This window comes from Gymnoscopelus microlampas (genome assembly GCF_963454915.1).
Source record: "Gymnoscopelus microlampas genome assembly, chromosome: 23".
NCBI classification, from domain to species: Eukaryota; Metazoa; Chordata; class Actinopteri; order Myctophiformes; family Myctophidae; genus Gymnoscopelus; species Gymnoscopelus microlampas.
The window spans coordinates 11,481,901-11,506,158 of record NC_139960.1 but is presented as its reverse complement, the minus strand read 5'-3'; the positions used below and the strand labels follow the sequence as shown (position 1 = coordinate 11,506,158).

At 38.9% G+C, this 24,258-nt stretch overlaps 1 protein-coding gene across 4 annotated transcripts in view; it reads left to right on the top strand.

Annotated features, from left to right (window-relative positions):
• LOC311040260 (uncharacterized protein) overlaps positions 1-23,338 on the top strand; it is a 29,127-nt gene extending 5,789 nt beyond the window's left edge. For 2 of the 4 annotated variants that reach the window (XM_084050431.1, XM_084050432.1), the window contains exons 2-16: positions 8,887-9,073; positions 9,241-9,562; positions 10,137-10,279; positions 10,379-10,431; positions 11,729-11,881; positions 12,751-12,833; positions 13,130-13,166; positions 15,480-15,764; positions 16,322-16,421; positions 16,505-16,676; positions 16,785-16,872; positions 18,979-19,257; positions 19,550-19,652; positions 21,235-21,397; positions 22,639-23,338. In XM_084050431.1, coding sequence (XP_083906557.1) covers positions 8,907-9,073; positions 9,241-9,562; positions 10,137-10,279; positions 10,379-10,431; positions 11,729-11,881; positions 12,751-12,833; positions 13,130-13,166; positions 15,480-15,764; positions 16,322-16,421; positions 16,505-16,676; positions 16,785-16,872; positions 18,979-19,257; positions 19,550-19,652; positions 21,235-21,397; positions 22,639-22,725 — 2,235 coding nt within the window. In that variant the 5' untranslated portion in view covers positions 8,887-8,906 and the 3' untranslated portion in view covers positions 22,726-23,338. Of the gene's footprint in view, positions 1-2,338; positions 2,361-3,758; positions 3,887-8,886; positions 9,074-9,240; positions 9,563-10,136; positions 10,280-10,378; positions 10,432-11,728; positions 11,882-12,750; positions 12,834-13,129; positions 13,167-15,479; positions 15,765-16,321; positions 16,422-16,504; positions 16,677-16,784; positions 16,873-18,978; positions 19,258-19,549; positions 19,653-21,234; positions 21,398-22,638 lie in introns of those variants that run through there. The other 2 variants (XM_084050433.1, XM_084050430.1) reach the window with 2 other exon arrangements.
• The last annotated feature ends 920 nt before the right edge of the window (positions 23,339-24,258 follow it).

Here is a 24,258-nt window from a genome sequence, read left to right as displayed (position 1 = left end):
CACCATTCACACAACTCATGCACAGAGAGCATGCACACACACACACGCACGCACGCTCGCACGCACGCACGCACGCACGCACACACACACACACACACACACACACACACACACACACACACACACACACACACACACAAAAGCTAATTAAACACACTAGTCCATACCTGTGGGGGGATATGAATGCAGTATTGTGTCACAATAGTTTAATGCAAAGGCACCTAACTTTGATCAGAGGTGAGATAACTTTTAGGTTGGAGCAGGTCCTAGGCTGTGGATGGAGGGTTACTGTACCATGGATTATGATTGTGGAGTGTTAATTTAAATCTAAGTCTCGAAAAATACCAAGAGAAAGCGTTTCAAAGTGTCCAATAATACTAATAATAACCATAGTAACACTCCACAATCATAATCCATGGAAACCCTTGATCCACAGACTCACCATCAGACCTCCTCCTCACCTCTGATCAAAGTTAGGCACCTTTGCATCAAACTAGTGTGACACTGCATGCCTTTCAATCCTGTCATGCCCTTCATTAATCACTCATTGTGTACATAATTATCTGTTTTGACTCTCAAGTCATTTTCCATTAATCCATTTGGCATACCTTAGACTTTCTCATCAACATAGCTAGTACCTGTTCACCTTAATGGAAACCACATCTATTAAAGTTGACACACAAAAAAATAGTTTAGCTGGTATCTCTTCCTGTTTAACTAAATCTCTTCCTGTCGTCAAGTACTGTATGGCCCTTTTGCTCCTGCAATGTAAGATGGAAACACTGTCTGTCCTGATAAGACCCAATTATTGAAATCCCAAACATGGAATATACTTGGACCATGACACATTTAATGCCTGTCTCAGGACTGCCACCTGCCAGTATACAGTGGATAACTTCCCAGTCTCTAGGTTTTCGAAAGTATAGCTACCACTTTAACCCTGACGTCCCAATTTTGGGCATGTCATTATAGGCTAAAAATATAAGAGAATTACTGATCTACAAGCTCACAACATGCTGTGATATGTTGTGAGCTTCTAGATCGTCTATCCCCCTCAAATACAATTTTTCAAATTTATTTGATAAGTGGCTTTTTTTAAAATGTGCAGCGCTGTGGAATAGAGTAGACAATATGGCACATCGGGAGAACCTTTTTTTTAAAGCACATTTAGTTATTTTCACAGAATTGAGGCAGCTATTAGCAATCATTTATTTTCGCTGTCTTGTTGTCAATTGTGTGTACATGGTACCATGTGCAATAGGCCTACTAAAGATCTCCTGCAACTCATGTAATGAGCATGTTTCTTTACAAGTCACCAAAGTTATTCAAATACATTTTTATATGTTTCTACATTATAATGAAAAAACGAAGGACTCAACCCCAGTACTTGAGTAAGAGTACAGATATGAGTGGTCAAATTTACTCCACTACAAGTAAAAGTAGCTCAGTCAAAATGTTACTCAAGTAAGAGTAAAAAAGTAATTGCCTTTAATGGGAGTTACTAGCTTAGTCCTTCTCGGGACCAGTGTGAACCCCAGTGCCTCAAAAGATGATTCTTTTCTCATGAGTAAATAACAGGAGTCACACATGACTCATGAGTGACACATCGCTGACAAAGCCGCACTCAGATCACATTAATTATATTCCAGTGTTTAATACTTAGTACTTTGATGATAAAGAACATCTATTTGGTACAAATTCTCAGATGCAGGGCCATCAACTGTGACCTTTTTGTCAAGATGCAATAACATTCATCTTCAAAGATTAGGACATGGGGCTGACTTTAAACTGAGGCCATCCGTTCTAAAAAAAAAACTATACATTTAATGCATAGAGTAACTGTCATGAAGGGCGTTTTTATTAGTGATTACACATATTATTTCACCAGATCATAATTAACATCTGGTGATATGACACAATACCTTACATGCTCATTCTGCATGCATACAGTTGACATAGAAACAGAACATTCTCTCTGTTCAGTGTATGTTTTGCAGAGACCTGCAGACATTGGCACCAATCCTGTGTGTGCCGGGGAGCCCGAGCACCCACAGGAAATGTGTCGGTCGGATGACTATTGTGTGATGCTTTGTAACATGCACAGGATGCGTGATGTACCCGCTCTGATACTGTGTGTTATTGTGAACAGATTTCTGTCATTCAAACTCTCTCCTTGTAATCTGCAAAGTCCTTACGCCAGTTTCATCATCAGCCAACAATCAAATTGTATGACTTGAAATGTAGTGAAAAAACTAAAGGTCCTTTTGCACACTGGGACACGCGTAGGAAAGAATGGTGATCGTGCACACTGTCTTCACTTACAGCAAAAAAGTATTTTATTGCCAACTGACATTCATCAGGTATTTCTGATTAAGGGGTTAAAACTTGGTTGATGTGTGTGTGACTTGTTGTTGAGTACCCTACCCACCCAACATAAATCGGCATCCATGCCTGCAGAGATGGTGGTTGCAGAGAGGAAGGTGTTGTTTGCAAGGCATGTGGTTAGGTACTTTCTCAGTGCTAGACATGTGCTAGACATAGACATACAGCCTTCTTTGTGACCACATCCTCTACTCTCACGAGAGCAGAGGATGTTTCATATGTACCCACACGCACAACCGTTAACTTCCCCTTGTCAAAACAAGATGACGCCGACATGCACAGCGGCGAACTTCACCCTGTCAAAACAAGATGGCAAAGAGACAAGTCCACTTGCTTGGTCTCCACACAAACAACCTCTGATTTCCTATACTAACACATTCTGGTCAACATTCATGTCAGATCCTGTGGCTAGGTCAGACATGACCTTTGACACGGTCTAAATTCTCAATAGAAGAGTAGGGAGACAAATATATAACTGCCCCAAATGTATAAGTTATATTGTATTAACATACTCTACCATACAGATTGGACAAAATTACATTTTATTCATTCAAAAAGCCTGCAGAAACGCTTATACAAACGAAAATAGAAATGACTGAGAAACCCGAACTAAATACTTTTACTCCTATACACCATTACATTACATTACAGTCATTTAGCAGACGCTTTTATCCAAAGCGACTTACAATAAGTGCATTCAACATAGGTACATTTCCTGCTAAAACAAGCAACCAAGAGTATACCTAGCACTAAGGTAAAAGTGCAATATATCAGCTACCTACTTTCTTAAACAGATGAGACAAATGGCAAAATCAAATGAGCAAGAGCTAAAACAAATAAGTGTATCGCCTAAACATGATCCAAAAAAACAATACAACAATAAAACAAGAGTTCGTACAACTAGTAAAATATTTGTCTTGGAAATGTACTCAAGTAATAGTAATAAGTATCAAACAAATATAATACTCAAGTAAAGTACAGATACTCAGAATCTGTACTTAAGTACAGTACTCAAGTACATTTACTTCGTTACTGTCCACCACTGTCAGGAAGGTCGAGAGAGAGAGAGAGAGAGAGAGAGAGAGAGCTTTTTTTGCTTGTCTCTAATCTCAAAACTTGGTTACCGTGCGTGTTGCATTGCTGTCTGTGGTGCTGGTTGCACAGATCTACATACTGTGATTATAGGGTATCTTTGTATCAGAGGAGCGCATTGTGCAACAACCTGTTCCTGAAACGGGCTCACACACCAGCAACTGCTTTTTTTTTTAGGTCGTTGTTGCCCATGGGCAAAACAAATTCAGCGCCCATGCTGTGTGCCCACGCCCATTATGTGTCGTCATGCGCATGGTTCAGTGCCATGTCTGTCTGAACTGCAGATACCGTTACTTTGAATTGTGGCTTGTTTTATTCCTCTGACAGAATCCTAAGCCACTCATCAAACAAACATAGTTAAAGTATTTATTTTCGTTCTTCAGAAATATAATCAGCTGTAATCTGTGTTGAGGTACAGTAAGAGTGAATTTAATATAAACTTGGGAAAGAGAAGTTCTGGCTTCTGCACCAAAATTCAAACATTGCACACTTATTTTTTATTTATGTTTTTCTCTTTTCTGGTGGGTGGGGGATGTAAAACGCTAGCGTGCATTTCACTGACAGAAAACAAGCAATACTTGTTGTAGTCTACTAGCTGCCACAAACTTTTATGATGACTTTGTCACAACCAGCATACATGAAAACTGGAATCAGGATCATTGTGCTTGAATACAATTTGCTTGTCTGGGTACAGTGTAAGTGACTGCAACTTCAAATCTGTATACATCTTGGCCAGTGACTTTTCAGGATCACTGGCCCCACCATTGGTGGCCCTCGAACATATTGATTTGGCAACTAGCCATCAAGCATGGACCTTCGAAAAAAAATTCAATTAAACAATGCAATAGTAATATTTAAAATCACAACTCTAAATTGGACCTCATTCTTATTTCTGGAAGTGTGCATGCATCTTGCTATTGACATGTAAGCTAATACAGCATTGGTTTCATTTGCTAGCTTCTGACTCTTCACAAATAACTTGTGAGAGACTCTATTTTCATGGAAGTCAAATGCTGTGGAGCATGTCAGGTCAGTGCAAGAGATATGTACTATAAAGCTAAAAGAAGAAAACCTTCAAAAGAAGGGACCGCACACTCCTCAGCACTGATTTTGCTTTTTTATTTGTTGCACACCGCGTTTCACTTCTGCTTCCTCAGGTCCGAGGAAGCAGAAGCGAGCGTTTCGCTTCTGGTTCCTCGGACCTGAGGTTTTCTTCTTTTAGCTTTGTGTGTGTGTGTGTGTGTGTGTGTGTGTGTGTGTGTGTGTGTGTGTGTGTGTGTGTGTGTGTGTGTGTGTGTGTGTGTGTGTGTGTGTGTGTGTGTGTGTGTGTGTGTGTGTGTGTGTGTGTGTGTTTAGGTTTAGTTTAGTCATGTTTATTTCAAATATGTTAATAAAAACAGATTTCTTTTTAAACTTTCGAAATCACAAAGAAAAACATTAAAATTAATATCAGTAGTATAATGTGAAGCACAGAAGTCAGCGAGTAAGTCATTATTTAACTCACAGATATAAAAGGGGTGGGAGTTTATAAGTTTAACTTCTTCTCACTCCTTTTCGGATATGTTTAGATTACTTTTTAGGTATATTTTAATCTACTCTTATAGAAATTATATATCAAAATATATATCCTATATAAACGTATGTTAATACTATGAATAATAATATAGAACATTGTTCTATACTCTATAATACAAAATATAAAATATATAATACTGCAATAACACACTACCTTATAATACTATATATAGTACATAGTACATACAGTACTATATAATAACCTATAAATATAAATACAGCAAAAACCTGCTATCCATTCCCATCCTCCCTGTATCTTGTAACACCAAACCCTTGCACATTTCTTTAAACTGATTGATGCGTGGACATTGCTTTTGTTCCTCCCTCAAACTGTTTATTTAACCTTTATTTAACCAGTAAAAACACGTTGAGACACAGTCTCTTTTTCAAGTGGGAACTGGCCAAGATGCAGCGTTAAATTTACACAGTCTAAGCTTAACATACGAATACAAAAACAAATAACAAAATAGTCATCCAAGATACGTCACAAATACGTAAGATAACTCCAAATGATACATTTTACACAATAGTTCCACATGTTTACACCCGCAATTGATACACAAAAACTTTTCACAGTGGTATGTCTGCTTAATATTCTAAAGTTGAATTATTCCCTCATATTATAACCCCCCTCACGATCCTGAAACAAATTTTGAATATTTACTGGTAGATGATGGTTCTTAGCCTTATACATTAATTAATATTGCTGTTTGATATGATACTATGGGGATTCATTTTAATAATTTTGACTGTAAAAAATAGTGGATTAGTATGTTCCAGGTAGCCGGCCTTGTGAATGGTCCTTATTGCTCTCTTTTGGAGAATGATTAGTGACTGTAATGAATTGTTATAGTTATTACCCCAAACTTCAGCGCAATGAAATATGGCATGACTAGGGAACAGTAGAGAGTGTGGAGTGATCCAGAACCTGCTTTGCTTTATTTATGACTGCTACAGTATACTTCTAGCTACTTTGTAGGCTACTTTGCATGTGTAATATGTGGTTTCCAGCTAAGCCTGTCATCTATTGTCACACCAAGACATTTTTGTAAACCAAAAAAGTTGTTTAGAAACCCCACCTCAAAGGTGGGCCTACTCTGTGTGGAGTTTGCATGTTCTCCCCGTGTCTCCTAGGGTAGTTAATACCCTCACAAAAACATGTAGTAATCCTGGTCACTATACTGCCTCCCCCTGGTCAGCCGGGGCGCCTGATGGAGGAGAAGGGAACTGGTTGGAATAACGTGTTCCTTCCACGCGCTATGTCCAACCAGGGAAACTCCCCCCTGTCGGGTGATAAGAAGCGGCCTGCTTGCTCCTCATGCATTGAAGGAGGCATGAGCTTCAGCTTGGGCTCTCCCTAGGCTAGCAGAGGGTAGGTAGTGCCCAGGATTACATAGGCAATTGGCACTGGGTGAAAAAATGTGGGTTACAAAATCGTGGGATAAAAATTATTAGGTAAAAAAAAAAAGAAATCCCCTCAATGACCTGTTTGACCAGTGACATGTCAATATCACTAAAATATGTAGATTCTCATTCATTATTATAGTTTTCAATATCATTTTCAATTAAATATTTAGGTACAGTAAGCTGTTTTGTTTAGCACCATCTCTCATAATATTGTTTAATATATTCCATATCCCTTTAATATTATTTTGTATTATTGTCTAGTTTATTCTTATACAATAATAACAAATAATATTAAAGTAAGGAATATATTACATATATATATATATATATATATATATATATATATATATATATATATATATATATATATATTATATTATATATATTACCACTACTACTTTAATTAGTAGTTATACAGCATATTTCTATATAGCTATTTTTCATTATACCATGGTCATTGTAAAAATATCCCATTCTGATTGGCATGTGGGAGAAATATGTGCTATGAATATTATTGTTTTTATTTATTTTTATAATGCACTTTCTGCTTGCCTGTCATTGTCAGCAGTTAGAAATGTAATGCTATAGACGAATCCACAGACGCGCTGCCTGTAGGCAATCATAACTGTGGTGTCGTGGTGGGGCGCGGCAGTCGCTTGACACCGCAGTTATGATTGCCGTTCTGTGGATTTGTCTATACTGTTAGCTATGGTATTATAGTTTAGCATTTTTCATTAATTATTGTCTTTATTTTGTTTGACTGTTTTCAATTTCAGTTTAGTTTTAATTCATTTTAACATGGGTTTTTGTTTTCTTTTTGTCTTCTTTTTTAACATTCCCTGCCAAGAACGTAAAAAACGTAATTATATCCAATTACCAATTCTGCCACGTAAAAAACGTAATTTTAATTAAAAAACATTATAGTTTAGCATTTTTCATTAATTATTGTCTTTATTTTGTTTGACTGTTTTCAATTTCAGTTTAGTTTTAATTCATTTTAACATGGGTTTTTGTTTTCTTTTTGTCTTCTTTTTTAACATTCCCTGCCAAGAACGTAAAAAACGTAATTATATCCAATTACCAATTCTGCCACGTAAAAAACGTAATTTTAATTAAAAAACATTTTCTTTTTTTTAACATTTTTTTTTTTTGACCCAAAGACCAAGGAGATATGATTTTTCGAAGATCTAGACTCCCATCCACTTCCTTGTTAACTTAAAACTTAAAAATCTTTATCTCGGCTCCTGAGTACTTTTTTTTTTTCAATGAAAAATCTCTTGTGTGTGATTCTGCCTATGGGGGTGGATTCTGCCAATACTTTATAATGGGAACGGAGCAGTTTGTTGCCATTAGCGGATGTCCCCCCAAAAACGCTCCGTTACCATTGATTAGTAAAATCCGCCCTCATAGGCAGAATTCAAGTTTGGTGTGACCGCACCCTTATGCAATAAAGAGTCAACAAAACCTACCATTAAAACAATTTAATGACAATTAAAACTGGCACAGCTCCATATTCTGTTGATGTTTATTTAAGAGAGGACGAAGGACTTTCCAAGAGCTTGTCAAATTGGTTCTGCGTCACTCTAAAATATAATCTGAACCGTGCATCATCAAAGCGAAGCTCACAATGAGCGAAGTCGCCAGTAATCCCTTCTTGTTTCCAATTTCGGAGAGTCTCATGAACCCAAACAATTTTTCTTCTCTTTATTTTTTTTAGCTTGTTGCTGTTCCATCTCCCCTTCTAATAAAGCAAGGGCAAGTGCCCTCCGCCATTATAGACACTACACCTCTAGTTTGATAAAGATAGCCGCGGCAACCTAAAAAGTAGGATAAAGTCGTAAATGTAACCAGGCTACAGACAAAACGATTGCTATTCTATGGTCTACGGGGAGGGAGGGCTTGAAAGTGAGTGACAAATGCAGAGGTGCGTCAGTGGTTGCCTGGCAATGTCAAGACAGAAGCGTTGCGGGCTACGGGGAGGGTCCTGAAAGTGAGTGACAGATGCGTCACTGGTTATTGTGATAGAAGGCGCAAGCTACTCCGTTTTTTAGAATGCGCTGGCTGCAAAAAACTGTCGGCCGAGTTTATCAGCCGGCAGCCATAGTTTGGTGTGACCGTGCCCTTAGAGTGTTAAACATTATTTCAGAAAAAAATATGATTATACGATATAGTACTGACGTCATAGAAACATAGACTGGAAAGATGACATTATACGAGATCCAGAATGTTAATGTTAATACACATTAACCAGTTTCAGTGCTACTCTTATAAAAGTAAATGTGGAAATCTTAAATCCACTGAAATACATACCTTTAAATATAACAATGGAAGCATTTACAGTATGCAATGTCAGCAGACAAATGCTTAATGTATGTGAATATTGGTTACTTTTGTATGGAAAAATGTGATATGTTTTTTTCTGCCCTCTAGATTTGAACCTTTCATGATTCATGATGACGACACCACCTAGGATGGCGACACAACGTAGCAGAGAGACAATTGGCGATGAATGCCTGGAGAACTGGAAAGAACTCGGCTCAGGGGGCTTTGGAAATGTGTTTAGGGTGAAACACAAGAACTGGAACTTTGATGTGGCCATTAAGGTGCTTCATGCTGGGTATGATGAAAATGATCAAAAAGCATTATGATTGTTCTACATCTGAGAATGTGTTTCTTTCACACTGATCACTTATTTCATAATCTTCAGTCCTATCAAATTCAGATTCACGTAACTGGGTTCTAACTGCTCTCTCTCCTCATAAACTGGCTCCTGTCATACTGCAGTTCTGGCACCTTATGTCACGGCCTTGGGCGAGAGGCTGATCACATGGAGTCTGCTGCGTTTGTACCCAGGGTCTATGGGATCTACCAGGGCTGTCCCCCTGAGATGGGTAAGTGTCAAGGTATAGTAATGGAGCTGATGGAAAGAGGCACTCTGCAGACCCTCCAGCTGGCCCTGTCTGAGCCCCTACCATGGCCCCTGGCTTTCCGCGTGGTACACCAGGTGGCCCTGGCCATGAACTTCCTCCACAGTAAAACATCACCTGTTGTGCACTCAGACCTGAAACCAGCCAATGTTCTACTGGATGGCACCTTAAATGCCAAGGTGTGTACACACACACACACAGACACAGACACACACACACACACACACACACACGCACGCACGCACACGCACACGCACACACACACACACCTACCAAAAGGATAAAACACAGAAAAGTTATTATTATTTTAGTATCGTTGCTGTCCGGCAGGAACCAGCTAACTCCATTTTTCCGCTTTTGCATTTTTTTCCCATGAATCAGTGCTATTGAACACCCTTTACGTCTGTATGTTGGTAAAACAAATATTGAACCAATGAAAAGTATTAAAAGTGCTTCTGACAAAACCAGCTAACTCCATTGGATCCTCAAACTTTCTGCTAAACCACTGCTAGCTAACTCCAGCAAAGGGGGGTGGAGTTAGCTGGTTTTGCCAGGCTCCACCCCCTTGTGACCTCCAACCTCATTGTGAGCTTGTAGGTCCATTCAGCTGTTCTTATCAATGATGAACAAAACCTCCTAACTCCACTTTTTGTTTTGTTTTTTTCATTTCCTGAAAAATGTACATTTTGGAGTTAGCTGGTTCCTGCCGGACAGCAGAGATATCATGCTTTTTAATCTTCTTTCTTTCAATAGATAGCAGATTTTGGCTTGTCTTTGGTGACCATGAGTGTTGCGAATACCACCCTCAAAGGCGATCAAGGAGGCACTCTAGCCTACACTCCCCCAGAGGCTTTTGGTTCGAACTACCGTCCTGTTCGCGCTTTTGATATTTACAGGTAAACTCTTAGAGGAATGTTGTTGATGTTGATGTTGAATAGCTTTTATTATACTGTATGAAAACCTTTACACCCCCCCACCCCATTTTTTTTTATTAGTTACAGTATACTCCTCTGGACCATTCTTACTGGAAAGACCCCCTATCCAGGAGGTAAATTATCTTTTGTAATTGTGTTTGAATGTATACTTACTGTACTATACAGTATATAGTATTAGAGAATGGAGTTATTATTGACAATAATAACTAATTGCTGTTGTTGTTGTTGTTGTTTTTATTATTATTATTATTATTATTATTATTATTATTATTAAGGGGGCCAAGCACCTGGGGGTCAAAGGCACCCATTTTATTATTTTTATTCTGTCCTTTTTCACAGTCCTGGCTAATTTTTTTACGAAACTCGGACCCGGCCAAGAAATTAAACTCTCAACCATTTGCCAAAAGGTGGCACTCAATTGCCAAACTCAATTGAAAAATGCTAACTTTGAACAGGCATAGCTCATGACCCGTTTGATTTACAGCCATGAAACTTTGCCACTTTGACCTATGACCTCTGACCTTTAGATCACTCACTATTTTTTAATTATATGAAAAACTGTTTGACCTACAGTATGACTTCTGACCTTTAGATCTCCCACCCTTTTTTAATTATATGAATAACAGTTAAAATCTCCTCCTGGGATTTTTGAGCAATCTGCATGTAACTTTCTACACACAGACTTTGGGCCAGTATCAAAAAGAAATCTTGGTGAAATGTTCTTAAGTGAAAAAGATGAAGCTTCTTTGAGCCAATGAATATTGCAGTTTTATGAAAACTATTCTTCTGCCCCTAACTACATAGATGCAGAATCACATTTTGAAACTTGGCAGTCTAGTCGAAAGTCATTCCAAATAGCGTCGGAACCAATCTCACTCCAATTGGCCAAAGGGGAAGAGAATTTGTGAAAAAATGAAGCCTCCATGAGCCAATGAATATTGTATAATAAAGAGACTACAATAATGGCAAAAACTTAGTCAAAGGCAAAGTTCAGATATGCAATAAACAAAGGCATACACGAACAGGAATTGCTAGTGCCTTGAGAAGTCGCATGAAGTGAAGTGGAAGAGGGGGGTATATAGAGTAGTGAACTAATGAGGAACAGGTGTATAAAGTTAAATAGACTGGAGATGAGGATCTCTGTTCTCACACAAGGACACACGGACAGGGGCTTAAACATAGTCTTCACCTATAATAAGGTTATTAGTATCCAATAATAATAACAATAATCATAGAAATTAATAGCATTAGTATTAGACACACGCACTGACTCACACACACACACACACACACACACACACACACACACACACACACACACACACACACACACACACACACACACACACACACACACACACACACACACACACACACACACACCACTTACATATCCTATATTTTATATAGCGTCCTATGAACTGGTGGCCTTCAGGATTCAAAAGGGAGACAGACCAGATCTTGCCGAAATTGATCAGAAGAAAGCAGTTGGATTAAAAGAATTAGTTGACCTCATGCAGAGGTGCTGGGTCAAGGAGCCAAGTGCGAGGCCCTCATTTAGAGGTGAATTTACATTCTTACCCTTGTTTTATCTTTCATATTACCAGTGGTGGAAATCGTACTCACATTTTTAACTTAAGTAAAAGTATCAATACTGCAATGTAGAAATACTCTATTACAAGTGAAAGTCTGTCATTCAAAATGTACTTGAGTAAAAGTTCAAAAGTATTGGCATCAAAATATGCCAAAAGTAAAAGTACTCAATATGCAGAATGTCTTTTTTTCCCCCAAATGTATACAAATCTTAGCAGAATAAAATAAAAATAGCAGATCTAGCTTGTAGATTGGCTATTCTCAAATAGCGGAAGTATAGGGCTGAAGTGGTTAATGTATGTTTTGTAATGATAATCAAAATCAACAAGTAAATAAAGTTTTTGAATAATTGCAGTGGATAAAAAATACAATATTTACCTCTAAGATATAGTGGAGTAGAAGTATTGGAAATACTCCAGTAAAGTAAAAGTACCTCAAAATTGTTCTAAGAACCGTACTTAGTAAAAAAATGTACTTAGTAACTTTCCACCGCTGCATATTACTGTATGTATTTATTTTATATAATATTTAGTTTTTAAAACCATGGTAAAACATATGTTTTAGACATACAGTATAAGGGAGATATATATTAGCCAACATATCTGCAGTATTTGTTACATTTTGGTACAATTCATGTTAGAGATGTGAAATATATAATGTTGTATACGGTGCATTTTTATTAGAGATGTGAAATATATAATTAGTATACTGTGCTTTTATGTATGTGCACAATATCCATGCTCATACAGACTTACAGTAATTATCGTTATTTATTTTGTCAAATGGCTAAATATTCCTTGTTCAGCAATGCTTTGAACTTTTCATGGTTTTCCTTTCAGCATGCACTGAAGTGACAGAAAACGTTTTTTCAAAGCATAAAAAGAGAATCAATCCTGCTGTCTTTGAAACTCTGGCAAAGCTGGTAGGTACAAAAAAAATCTAATTTATACAAACATAGAACAACTTTTAGTGCCTTATCAATGGAATCCACACTATACAATTACATTGAAAGTTGTGACTTTACTGCATATCTCAGATTTTTTGTTTGCTTGCAATTGCCTACCTAAAAAATAAACTCAGAACTCAGGCCTTTTCATTTAATTTACAGGCTTCTGTACTTTTCTCCTTAAATTAATAAGTACTCTTATGTTGTGTTTTTCTTTTCTTTTCTTTTCTTTTCTTTTCTTTTCTTTTCTTTTCTTTTCTTTTCTTTTCCAGGACTCTCAGGACACAGAAGAGTGTGAACAACCACCAGGTAAATGTGTTTATGCATAGTGCAAGAAAAATTTAATCAAAAAGTTGATTTATTAATAATTGTATAATCAAAAATATGCAATGTGCAACATGCTACAGTATTTGATGTGCACCACCGTTCCGACAAATATGTCTGAGTCTCGGAGGCTTTGTACCAGTTGTACCCAATGGCGGCAATCGAACGCTGCGTTCATGATTTGAGGCATTTTCTTCAAAACGGACCACTCTTGCAAACTTTGGAAGCCAATCTAAGCAAATCAGGATGGAATATGAAAAACCTGTTTGGTTTAATGACTATATACTCTGTACTGATTTGCGTGATGTTTGGACAAAATCTGTAGGAGTAATATAGAAAAAAAAGTTTAGCAAAAATCGGCCTCCCAGTGGCGCTATAACAGGCCCATGTGAAACATTTGGGGCAGAGGTTCTGCTCTTGCATCGAGGGATTATGTGTGCACAGTTTCACGTAGAGCTCTTCACGGGACAAAAATGCGGTTTTCAGCCCGGCCCGGCGGCGCAATTGTACAGCTCGAAACATTTTTATTTATTTATTATTATTAATCAATTATTTTCGAGCGTGTGCTTTCACTGGTGTGCGCAGCAGCTGCACTCTCAGATGCCCTCTCACGCTCTGATAAAAACAAAGCCACAAGAAGTCAAGAACACACACGTCACACTAAAAAGTAATAAATCCTCCTCCAGCCACCGTTTGGAATGATTTTATGTCCTCGCAGCATAATTCCAAACACTTCTAGGTGTGTTTAGTCCCGTAAAATACAGAATTGTCCCGTTTTTTTGCCTAAGTCTGCTCTTCATGACACTGCCTATCTCCTAATTGAAAAGGATCATGCTGTTCCCTCCCCTTTTAGTATAATGGCCTAACCACTAGTGTGACTTAGGCCAAAATAGGCCATTCTTTTGGCCAAAAAAAAAGCCTAATTATTTGGCCTAAGTCAGATTTAATCATATTTCAACCTATTTTAATCTCTTATGTTACATAAATGACAGACAGTGTTATTTTTATTTTAATAGACATAATTTGTTATAAACGTTTGGGGTGAAATGATTAAGAAATATCATATAGTTTTGTTTTGGATCAGTTTTTTATTTTTCCTGAAAAACGTTTTTAAAAAATTACTTGGGCCATTAGTTTAGCAAGGTGACGATATGTAAACAACAATCTTGGGCAAATTCTCCTTCCACAGCACGGCCACCAAGGTATGGAATAGTCTAACCCCATCCCTCAAAAAATGCAGTTCGCTGGGCTCATTTAAAACAGCCCTAAAAACTCATCTTTCTGGAGGCCATAAGAGGAGGTAGTACCAGTTTCACGGTAGACAGACGACCCCCCTCCCCTTTTTTTGTATACATTTTTCATTTTTATTTTTCATGCTTTATTTGTACATAGTGGTATTTTTTCTCTGTATTTTTATGTTGATTTTTGAACTGTTTGGTTGCAACTATATATGTCTATGAAATTAATTCAAGGACCCCAACGGAAACAAGTCCGCAAGGACTTTTTTCGTCGGACCTTTTAGACAAAAGTATTATAAATGTAACTGTGTTGTTTTACATTATTTTGCCTAATACAAATTTCAATCAATCAATCAATCAAACTGATACGGGACACACTTTGTTCTGTATTTTGAGGCCGGGGAATCAATATGATTCTGCTCTCGCTCTCTGCTCTCTCTCCCCCTCTCGTTGCTGTGTGAGTGACTGTCAGAGAGCTTTGGGAGTCGGTGTCTGGAAAAGCCCTCAGCTCATTGCGGGCAGCTCATTGGCTCATGTACTCATGACACGACCAATGAGAGTTAGCGCTTTCAGTGTTGCTAAGATATGGTCTCTGCCCCATAGACTGTAGGGTGCTGCCTCCCACACACCCCCTCCATTCAAGCTAGCACACATAGCCTACTGAGACAAAATGTTTACCGTATTAATATAATGGGGTCTGTGAGTCCGAGCCCGGCCCTGGGCTTGATGGTCAAATACAGAAACAACCCTAGCTCAGCCCGTATTGGCGGGCTAACGGTGCCGGAGATTAGCTGTCCATAGACCGACACACGGACGGACAGACAGGGTGCAAAACATTATCTCGGCCATGCCTTTTGCCTGGTATAAGTATTTGAAATGACGCCAAATTACCTGGCTTCACCAGGAACTGTGCATTCACAATGGGATAACCAATATGTTAATATTGTAATTGATATGCATTTGTGCAAACAATTTTACTTTCCTTGCTTCCTTTTCTGCTTCCTTTCTTTTTTCTTTCCTTCATTACTGCCTTTCCTCTTTCATGTTATTGTCATCACAGAGGAAGGCAATGCTGAGTTGATTGACAACCTGATGAAGCATCAGTTCATCCGCTCTGAGCTGGTGGAGCAGGTGTTCAGGGCCATTGACAGGGGTGACTATTACTTGGAGGAGTTCAAGGGCAGTGCCTACAAGAATTTGGCCTGGCATCATGAGAACTTCCACCTGTTAGCTCCTTCCATCTACTGTGAGGTGATGGAGGCCCTGGACCTCCGTCCCAAACTCTCCTTTCTCAACCTGGGCAGCGGGACTGGTTACCTCAGCACCATGGTCGGCCTCATACTGGGTGAGTGTTCCACACATGCAAAGGAGACGCAACTTGCACTCTGCAGTCTATTCAACTATCAAAGTTAGAAAGTAAATAAGTAAGTACATTTTATTTAGCACTTCTCACAGTGTTCAAAGTGCTTTACATACAATAAAAATACAACATTTAAAAATAAACAGCAGTAAAAATGTACAATAGAACTCAGAACAAAAAACAGAATACAAATTACAAAGAAGAAATAAAAAGAAAGCAAGTCCAAACAGAAGTGTTTTCAAGTGGTTCTTAAAAATGCCCACAGACGCCACGGCTACTTTGACTACTTTGACTACTTTGACTACTTTGACTACTTTGACTACTTTGACTACCTGCAAAGAGTGTGTGTGTGTGTGTGTGTGTGTGTGTGTGTGTGTGTGTGTGTGTGTGTGTGTGTGTGTGTGTGTGTGTGTGTGTGTGTGTGTGTGTGTGTGTGTGTGTGTGTGTGTGTGTGTGTGTGTGTGTGTGTGTGTGTGTGTGTGTGTGAATATGCCTAAAAGGACCACATTTTGCCTGAATTTGTTTTATTGTATTCCCTACAGGTCCACTTGGAGTAAACCATGGTGTTGAGCTGCATCCTGAAGTGGTGAAATATGCACATGAGAAACTAAAAGTCATCAAGACCAGAGGCGGCTTTGAAAGGTATCATGCTATTTCATAGGTTATAACAAAAAGTAAACAGAAAGGAGGGTGAGTGACAGTTGTGGGTTGTGTGTCTGGTATAGGTCTAAGTTTTGCGAGCCTTGCTTTGAAGAGGGCAACTGTCTGGAGATTGTCCCCCAGGACTGTCGGTATGACAGGGTGTACTGTGGTGTTGGTGTGAAGCGTGAGCATGAGGACTACATGAAGAACCTGCTTGAAGTGGAAGGAATCCTGGTTCTGTCACTGGATGACACGGTCTTTACAGCGCACACATCCCTGCAAAAGGGAATATTTATTTAACTCCATGTTAATAAACAATCATTTAGTTAATTCTGATTTCGTTTTTCTTTGCTCTTTTCTCAGTTGACAAAGATCACACGGAAAGGTCCCAACAGCTGGGAGACAAAGAAGATGCTTAACGTGATCTTTGCTCCCCTGGTGCTGCCTAAACGTAAGCTCTGAACTAAAGAAGCATGTTTACAATTTTAAAGGCAAGACATGTTTTAGTCTCTAAAAAGTGTTCTCTGACAGTTAACCAAAATGGTTCATGCATATAACATGAAACATAATCATCATACAATTCATTTTGGTAAAAACGAGTCATGCACTTCATTTTGTGTAAATTAAGTTCTTAAAGGAGCACCCTTAAAGGGATGTTTCACTTTCAAACATGTTTGGGGTCAAACATCTACTCAGGCTTTTGTGTTTCACCCCAGACAGTTTTTAAGTTGCTTGATTCAGTATTTTAGATATTTGATATTAATTTGAAGTACTTGGGAAACAAGATGGTTTGTGGGTTTGAGCCATCATGCGAAACATTTCCACTTGGTTCTCTTGATGCTTCGTCAAGAAGTTTCCCAGACCGGTGGTCCATGGTGATGGGCAGTGTTTCCGCTTGTTCAAAGACCGTTAGATGCCTCCTGAGTCGACCCATTGTGTTGGGGATGGACTTCTGAGGGTTTGTAGGCCTTGTGCCTTTCAGTCTCTCCCAGTTATGTTATGTTATGTTTGTTTATTTTTAATGGACATCACAATTACATTGAACGAAACCAGATCCATTGTTTAAAGTGTATATAGGCCTACAGTTGCACAAGTGCTAATTTTCAACACCTGTCCACTGTCCACACGAAGCTTATATATCGTGTGTGTATGTGTGTGTGTATATATATATATATATATATATATATATATATATATATATATATATACTCAGAGTCTCTCTCAGGAGTCTCTCTAGTAGATCTCTTGAAAATATGCACTGTATTTGGTTTCTGTCTCTAGTCGGGCCAATATATAACTAGAAATGTGACGTCATGTTGTGGCGTAACGCTGGCATTGTGCCAGATTAGGTGATCTCATGCTGGGCGTCGTATCCTTTGTAACAGGTTAACTATCGCTAGTTAAAAGCCTGTATGCACATTGTGTGTGTGTGTGTGTGTGTCTGTGTGTGTGTGTGTGTGTGTGTGTGTGTGTGTGTGTGTGTGTGTGTGTGTGTGTGTGTGTGTGTGTGTGTGTGTGTGTGAGTGTGTGCGGGTGCTCGCACACGCTTGTGTGTGCACGTGTGAGCGTATGTGTGCGTGTGTGTGTGTGTGTGTGTGTGTGTGTGTGTGTGTGTGTATTCCCCTTAAACTAAAAGTGACTTCTAAGTTTCTCTTCACCCCAAAACCAAAAGGACAACTTCATTTACCATCCTGAATGGCATGCAGGCTTAACATTATTATTGCATTTTGGCTATGCGACCTCAAGCCAAAGTTCAGAGGTACTATATTGCCTTTTGTTAGGCTATTCAGAATTTGTTTTAATTTCTTGAATTGATATTTCTCCTTTAATAACTGATCTGAATTTGGACCCATAATAGTGATTATACGTTCAGAAACAAATGTTATAATGATACGATTAACGGTTTTGGAGAAATTAAGGTTGGAAGGAAACATTCCAACCTTTCTCCTCTTCAACACTCCAGCCAGGGGCGGACTGGCCATTTGGCGTTTTTTTTTTTTTTTTTTTCGCTCATGTTTTAGGATTATTACGGTCATTTCCGGGTTGCGCAGCCCAATTATTAGTTACGTTAATGTTTGGGCTGGGATGCTTTCCAGCAGGGGCCTCAGTGCGGCTGCAGAGTTCATGTGCAGGGCTGGGCTGAGACAGTGAAACGCCGCCCATAAAACTAGAAAAAGTGCTCCTCCGAGCACAGGTCAGGTCAGGTACTGTAGGTTATTGTGGGCCAGCAATGTTAAAAATTCGCAAAATTACATCAGGATGGAATATGAAAAATCTGACAGATCCGTCTTGATCACATGACTACAGAGACAATGTGTACCGATTTGTGTGATGTTTTATTGTCACAGTTATTAGTCAGGGATCCACAGGCTGGCTTCACCAGGAACTGTGTGTTCACATTAGAATAACCGCTATGTTTAATGGTTTAATTGATGTAGATTTATTAGTGCATATAATTGTATTTTGCTTGCTTTCTTTCCTGCTTCTTTTCTTCTTTCTTTTCTTCCTTACTGCCTCTCCTCCTCCATTTCATTGTCATTGCGGGGTGCGGGGGAAGACAATAACGACTTTGTTGACAACCTGAAGGACACTCAGAACATCCGCTCTGAGCTGGTGGAACAGTCGTTCAGGCAAGTCGACAGGGCTGACTACTGTGTGGACGAGTTCAGGGGCAGCGCCTACAAGATCCAAGCCTTGCGTCACGGTCACATCCACCTGTCAGCTCCCAACATCTACACTGAGGTGATGGAGGCTTTGGACCTCCGTCCTGGACTCTCCTTCCTCAACCTGGGCAGCGGGACTGGCTACCTCAGCACCATGGTCGGCCTCATACTGGGTGAGTCACCCAGACCATTCTCCTATGGAATAGAATAGAATAGAATGGTTACTCACTTTGGCTTCACCGTGGAGTCAGGATAGCCAATCAAGGACTTGTAGTGGCTAATTGAAAATACGCCAATCTGTGACGCCGATGGTTTTGGTTGACCAACCAGGGAAGCCGATGCACACAATCTCCTGAACACACTGATAATTTCGACCTCTTTCTCAGATTTTCTCGTTTTCTGAAACTGTTGGTTGTTATACTATAGCGTTAGTTAGCCTTATATGTTTTTCATTCTATTCTGCAGGTCGATTTGGAGTGAACCATGGAGTTGAGCTGCATGCTGACGTGGTTGATTTTGCATATAAGAAACTGGACATCTTCATCAATAAATCTGACAACGTGAAGAGGTATCAGGTTATTTCATACCTATTTCATTTCATTAATTAATTACATATGATTTATACAATGATTTGGTCTGGTTTCCTTTTATATCTAAACCTGCCCTCTGCTAGAAAACACCCTTGTCTCAGACAGGGATAAAAAACAAAACAAAACAAAACTAAGTATTAAAACAAGAAATGACATGAAGTCATAATATCCCCGCTTGCGGCAGGCTTTTTTTGCCCCAATCTGCAGCACAAAATGTAAAAGTGGTCTTTAAAATGAAATCTCAGCCATTCCAATGCAACCAAAATAACTCCACAGAGAGGTTCATCGGTTGGCTACCAATATAAAGGATGTGTGTGTGTGTGTGTGTGTGTGTGTGTGTGTGTGTGTGTGTGTGTGTGTGTGTGTGTGTGTGTGTGTGTGTGTGTGTGTGTGTGTGTGTGTGTGTGTGTGTGTGTGTGTGTGTGTGTGTGTGTGAGTGTGTGTGTGTGTGTGTGTGTGTGTGTGTGTGTGTGTGTGTGTGTGTGTGTGTGTGCGCGCGCACGTGTGTGTGTGTGTGTGTGTCGCAATGTACTTGTGTGAAAGTACAATAGTATTGGTATCAAAATGTACGTAAAGTTCCAAAAGAGAAAGTACTAAAATGTTTGAAAATAGCAGATCTACAAGTAGGTATTATACTTGTAGGTATAAAATAGGGCTAAAGTGGTAAATGTATGTTTTATAATACAATATTTGCCTCTGAGATGTAGTTGAGTAGAAGTAAATTAAATTTGTATCAACAACAAAAATAGTTAGCCTAGCCTACTTATGCTTAGGCTATGAAAGTTAAGTGCAACCCTAATCCTAAGTGAAACCACCTTTCAGGGTGAAAATGGCGCAGCCTCGCTTCTCCAAACGAAATATGTGTTTTGATAACATAGGTGTAAGAGGTGTACTATCTTTGTTTAAAATATATTTTTTGTAAAATATATTGGCCCTTTAAAGTTGTGTCCAAGATCTTTGTTAACTCTGTCAGATTTCTACAAAAACATAATTTAATCAGCCATGAACAGGCTTAGCTATATCCTAAGTTTCCCCTGTCTCATGTCCTGGTTTTAGAAAAGGCAGGAAAGCTGCTGAAGCTATCGTAAGCTTTACAATTTTTGATAAATGCATTAAATAATATTGCTATCAGATATGTCTCAGCCATAACATGTCAACTCGGTAAGTCCTTCTAGATCCAAACTAAATAAAGAATATGGTTTAAAATGTGTTATTTTATTTATAGCATTAAGAGAACTGTGCTGTTGAATGAAACAAATATAGCATTTTTTCAACTCCATAAGATGTCAGATATGCCATCTAATGGAGTTGACATTGAAATAAAAAATCAGTGGGAGGTTGGTCCAATACATGGTTTAGTAGTCAACATGTTGATCTTTTAAAATATAATTTCCCAACATTTTTCCCCCTTTTTTGTCCCAATTCTACCCATTCCCAGATACAATTCTGCATGTCTCTCAGAGTTAGATTTGATAATAAACCAAATAATCCATTATAAACCGTTTTGATTATTAATAGTAATTGTTTTTTGTGTTGTCTTGTGTGTGCTTGCATGTATAGGTTTTGCAAGCCTTCCTTTGAGGTGGGCAACTGTCTGGAGACTACCACAGGGAAACAGTATGACAGGGTGTACGTAGGTGCCGGTGTGAAGCATGAGTACGAGGACTACATGAAGAATCTGCTTAAAGTGGGAGGGATCCTGGTTATGCCACTGGAGGACAAGGTATTTACAGGGCATATATCCATGCAAAATCAGAGTGACTTTTATTGTCACATCACAGGTTTACATGTGGGAAATTGTGGGTGAAATATTTTTTTTTATAGAAGTTACATCATTCATTGTAATTAATTCACTCTGAGGGCCCTATTATTTGCACATGGTATAAAACGCAGGGTGCAAATGCATTGGGGGTGTGTCTGCCTCCAATTTCACTAATAGAATGGTGCCTTATGTGGGCGCAAAGCGGTTGTATTTATTCCGTGACGTTATTGAAAATATTGAAAGGGGTCGTTGGCGGCTAATGCAAGCAAGCAATGCATTTCTGATCACCCAAAAACAGTTCTCAGGTGAAACTGCCATTGTAAAGTTACACATGTTGTCCCCCCCTTCTCTTTTTCTCTCACACACACACACGCGCACGCACGCACGCTCGCTCGCTCGCTCACTCACTCACTCACTCACTCACTCACTCACTCCCTCACGCCTGATTATGGATCCCACCAACGCTCCAGGATTTAGACCCGCCTTACCTGTCTGATTGGCTCCCTGGCAGGCATAATTTTACTGAGGTTAGGGTTAGGGTTAGGGTTAGGTTTAGGCATAGTCTTACTGAGGTTATGGTTAGGGTTAGGTTTAGGCATAGTTTTACTGAGGTTAGGGTTAGGGTTAAGGTTAGGTATAGGCATAGTAGCAAAAACGAGAACTGTCAATCACAGCGACTACTGACCAATCACAGCGGGTTTGCCAGGACCTGGCGTGGGATTCATAATAACGCCCCACACACACACACACACACACACACACACACACACACACACACACACACACACACACACACACACACACACACACACACACACACACACACACACACACACACACACACACACATTCTTCAGCTGTTCAGGTGGGTTGCCAATTTCAGCCAATCTGGAGAGAGTACCCATTTTGTCACTCACTTATTTGTGTCATCACTTCCTATCTCACTAGTGTATTCTGTGTCCTGTATGAGTTCTCTCTCCTGATTGGATAAAATAGGTATCTTAACATGAACAGAAATGTTCTGTTTACTGAAGACTGGACAGACAGGGAGACCAATGTTACTGAAGAATCACTCTATTGCAATGATTGCTATCATAGAGTTGTTATATAGAGTTATTTAACAGTTATACAAGTACAAAAAAAAAAGAAAAAAATACCAATTTACCAATTTTTTCTTTTGTTTTTCTTTTCTCTGTTCTCAGTTGATAAAGATCACACGGAAAGGTTCCAACAGCTGGGATAAAAAGAACATCCTTGGCGTAATCTTTGCCCCCCTGGTGCTGCCCTGAACTGAAGAAGCTTGTTTAATGTTTTCTATCTTGAAGGTTAGGACTTCAAATTTGGAGTGATCAATCTGATCATTTAACTTTTATCGTGTACTTTTCCTCACTAGGTACAGTACTTATTTAGATTATTATTATTTTGTTATTTAGATTCTGTAATTGGCAGGTTTCTGGCTGCCTTTCCCCCCGAAATGTGTGTTGGTAAAGAAATATTTTCGTGAGTTTTCCTGATTTCCTGAAGAATGGGCACCCACGCGATGACTGCACCCCAGTGAAAAAGAGTCACATATGTTGTATAATTGCACATGGCTGAATTTGAAGCTACAGGACCCCATGGGGCATTAGTATCTTGTTCTGTATGCTTGAGCTAGTATTTTTAAGTATAGTGCATACATACCATTAACCAGGAGGATTTATTTTTTATACATTTTTTAATACATCTTTTAATCAAAATGGATGGATGTGTACAACTACTGTACACTATTGTATGCTGAGGGAATCAATAATCTGTTGTTTGTGATTGCTGTGGACTATTTGAATTAAGCACTGTCATTTGCTGGTTGGTCTATCTTGAGGAAGGTCTTTGTGAACTTGTTTTTAATAAATTCAATGAAGAGGCGAGCTGTGTGTGTGTGTGTGTGTGTGTGTGTGTGTGTGTGTGTGTGTGTGTGTGTGTGTGTGTGTGTGTGTGTGTGTGTGTGTGTGTGTGTGTGTGTGTGTGTGTGTGTGTGTGTGTGTGTGTGTGTGTGTGTGCGCGCGTGCACGTCGATACATTTTTTTCTTTGCTTTTAGCTTTTCATGCTGCCAGTAGGCTAAGGAATTAAATCCCCAAATACTTTTAATTGGCCCTCATGGTGGCCATCATAAATTTCACATTATGTCTCGATTGACGTGACAAATATGTATCATACCGATTTTTTATATTTTGTACCATTTGGAAATAATTGTGTTCTGGCTATTCATTTAGATGTTGATTATAAAGATTAAATATTTAAAACAAATATGCTTCTCTATGTGCTTAGCACACCTACTCAGATTTTCAAATGAACACAGTTTGATTCCTGCATTTTCTTCTTATATTTTTCGAATTAGATCAAAACTGAAACAATGGGCAGGTGAAAGTCTCCTTTACACTCTTAGGATTGGATGGATCTAATAGCACATTCACTGATTTATGTTAACATTTTGTTTCATTCTGCAAAGTTTTTGCAACAGATAATACGCATCCGATTCAGTGTGCAAGGTTTCTGTGTGTAACAACTTTTATCGGATGACAGATACAAAATAAATTAAATAAAACATCGACACAGTGTGCAAGGCAGTAGAGAGACCATCAATTACCAACTACAGCTTTTCCTTATCAGGTTTCCTGTTCTGTAACTATGAAAAGAAAAGCAAGAGCTATATGAAATAAGGTGTAGAGCTGCCTATTGTCTCTTCAATTTAGTTTATGAATGATTTATAGACTATATAATGTAATGGTGTACACAGATCCCCACTGTGTACACCATAACAGTAAGTCCACTCTAGCATACAAGT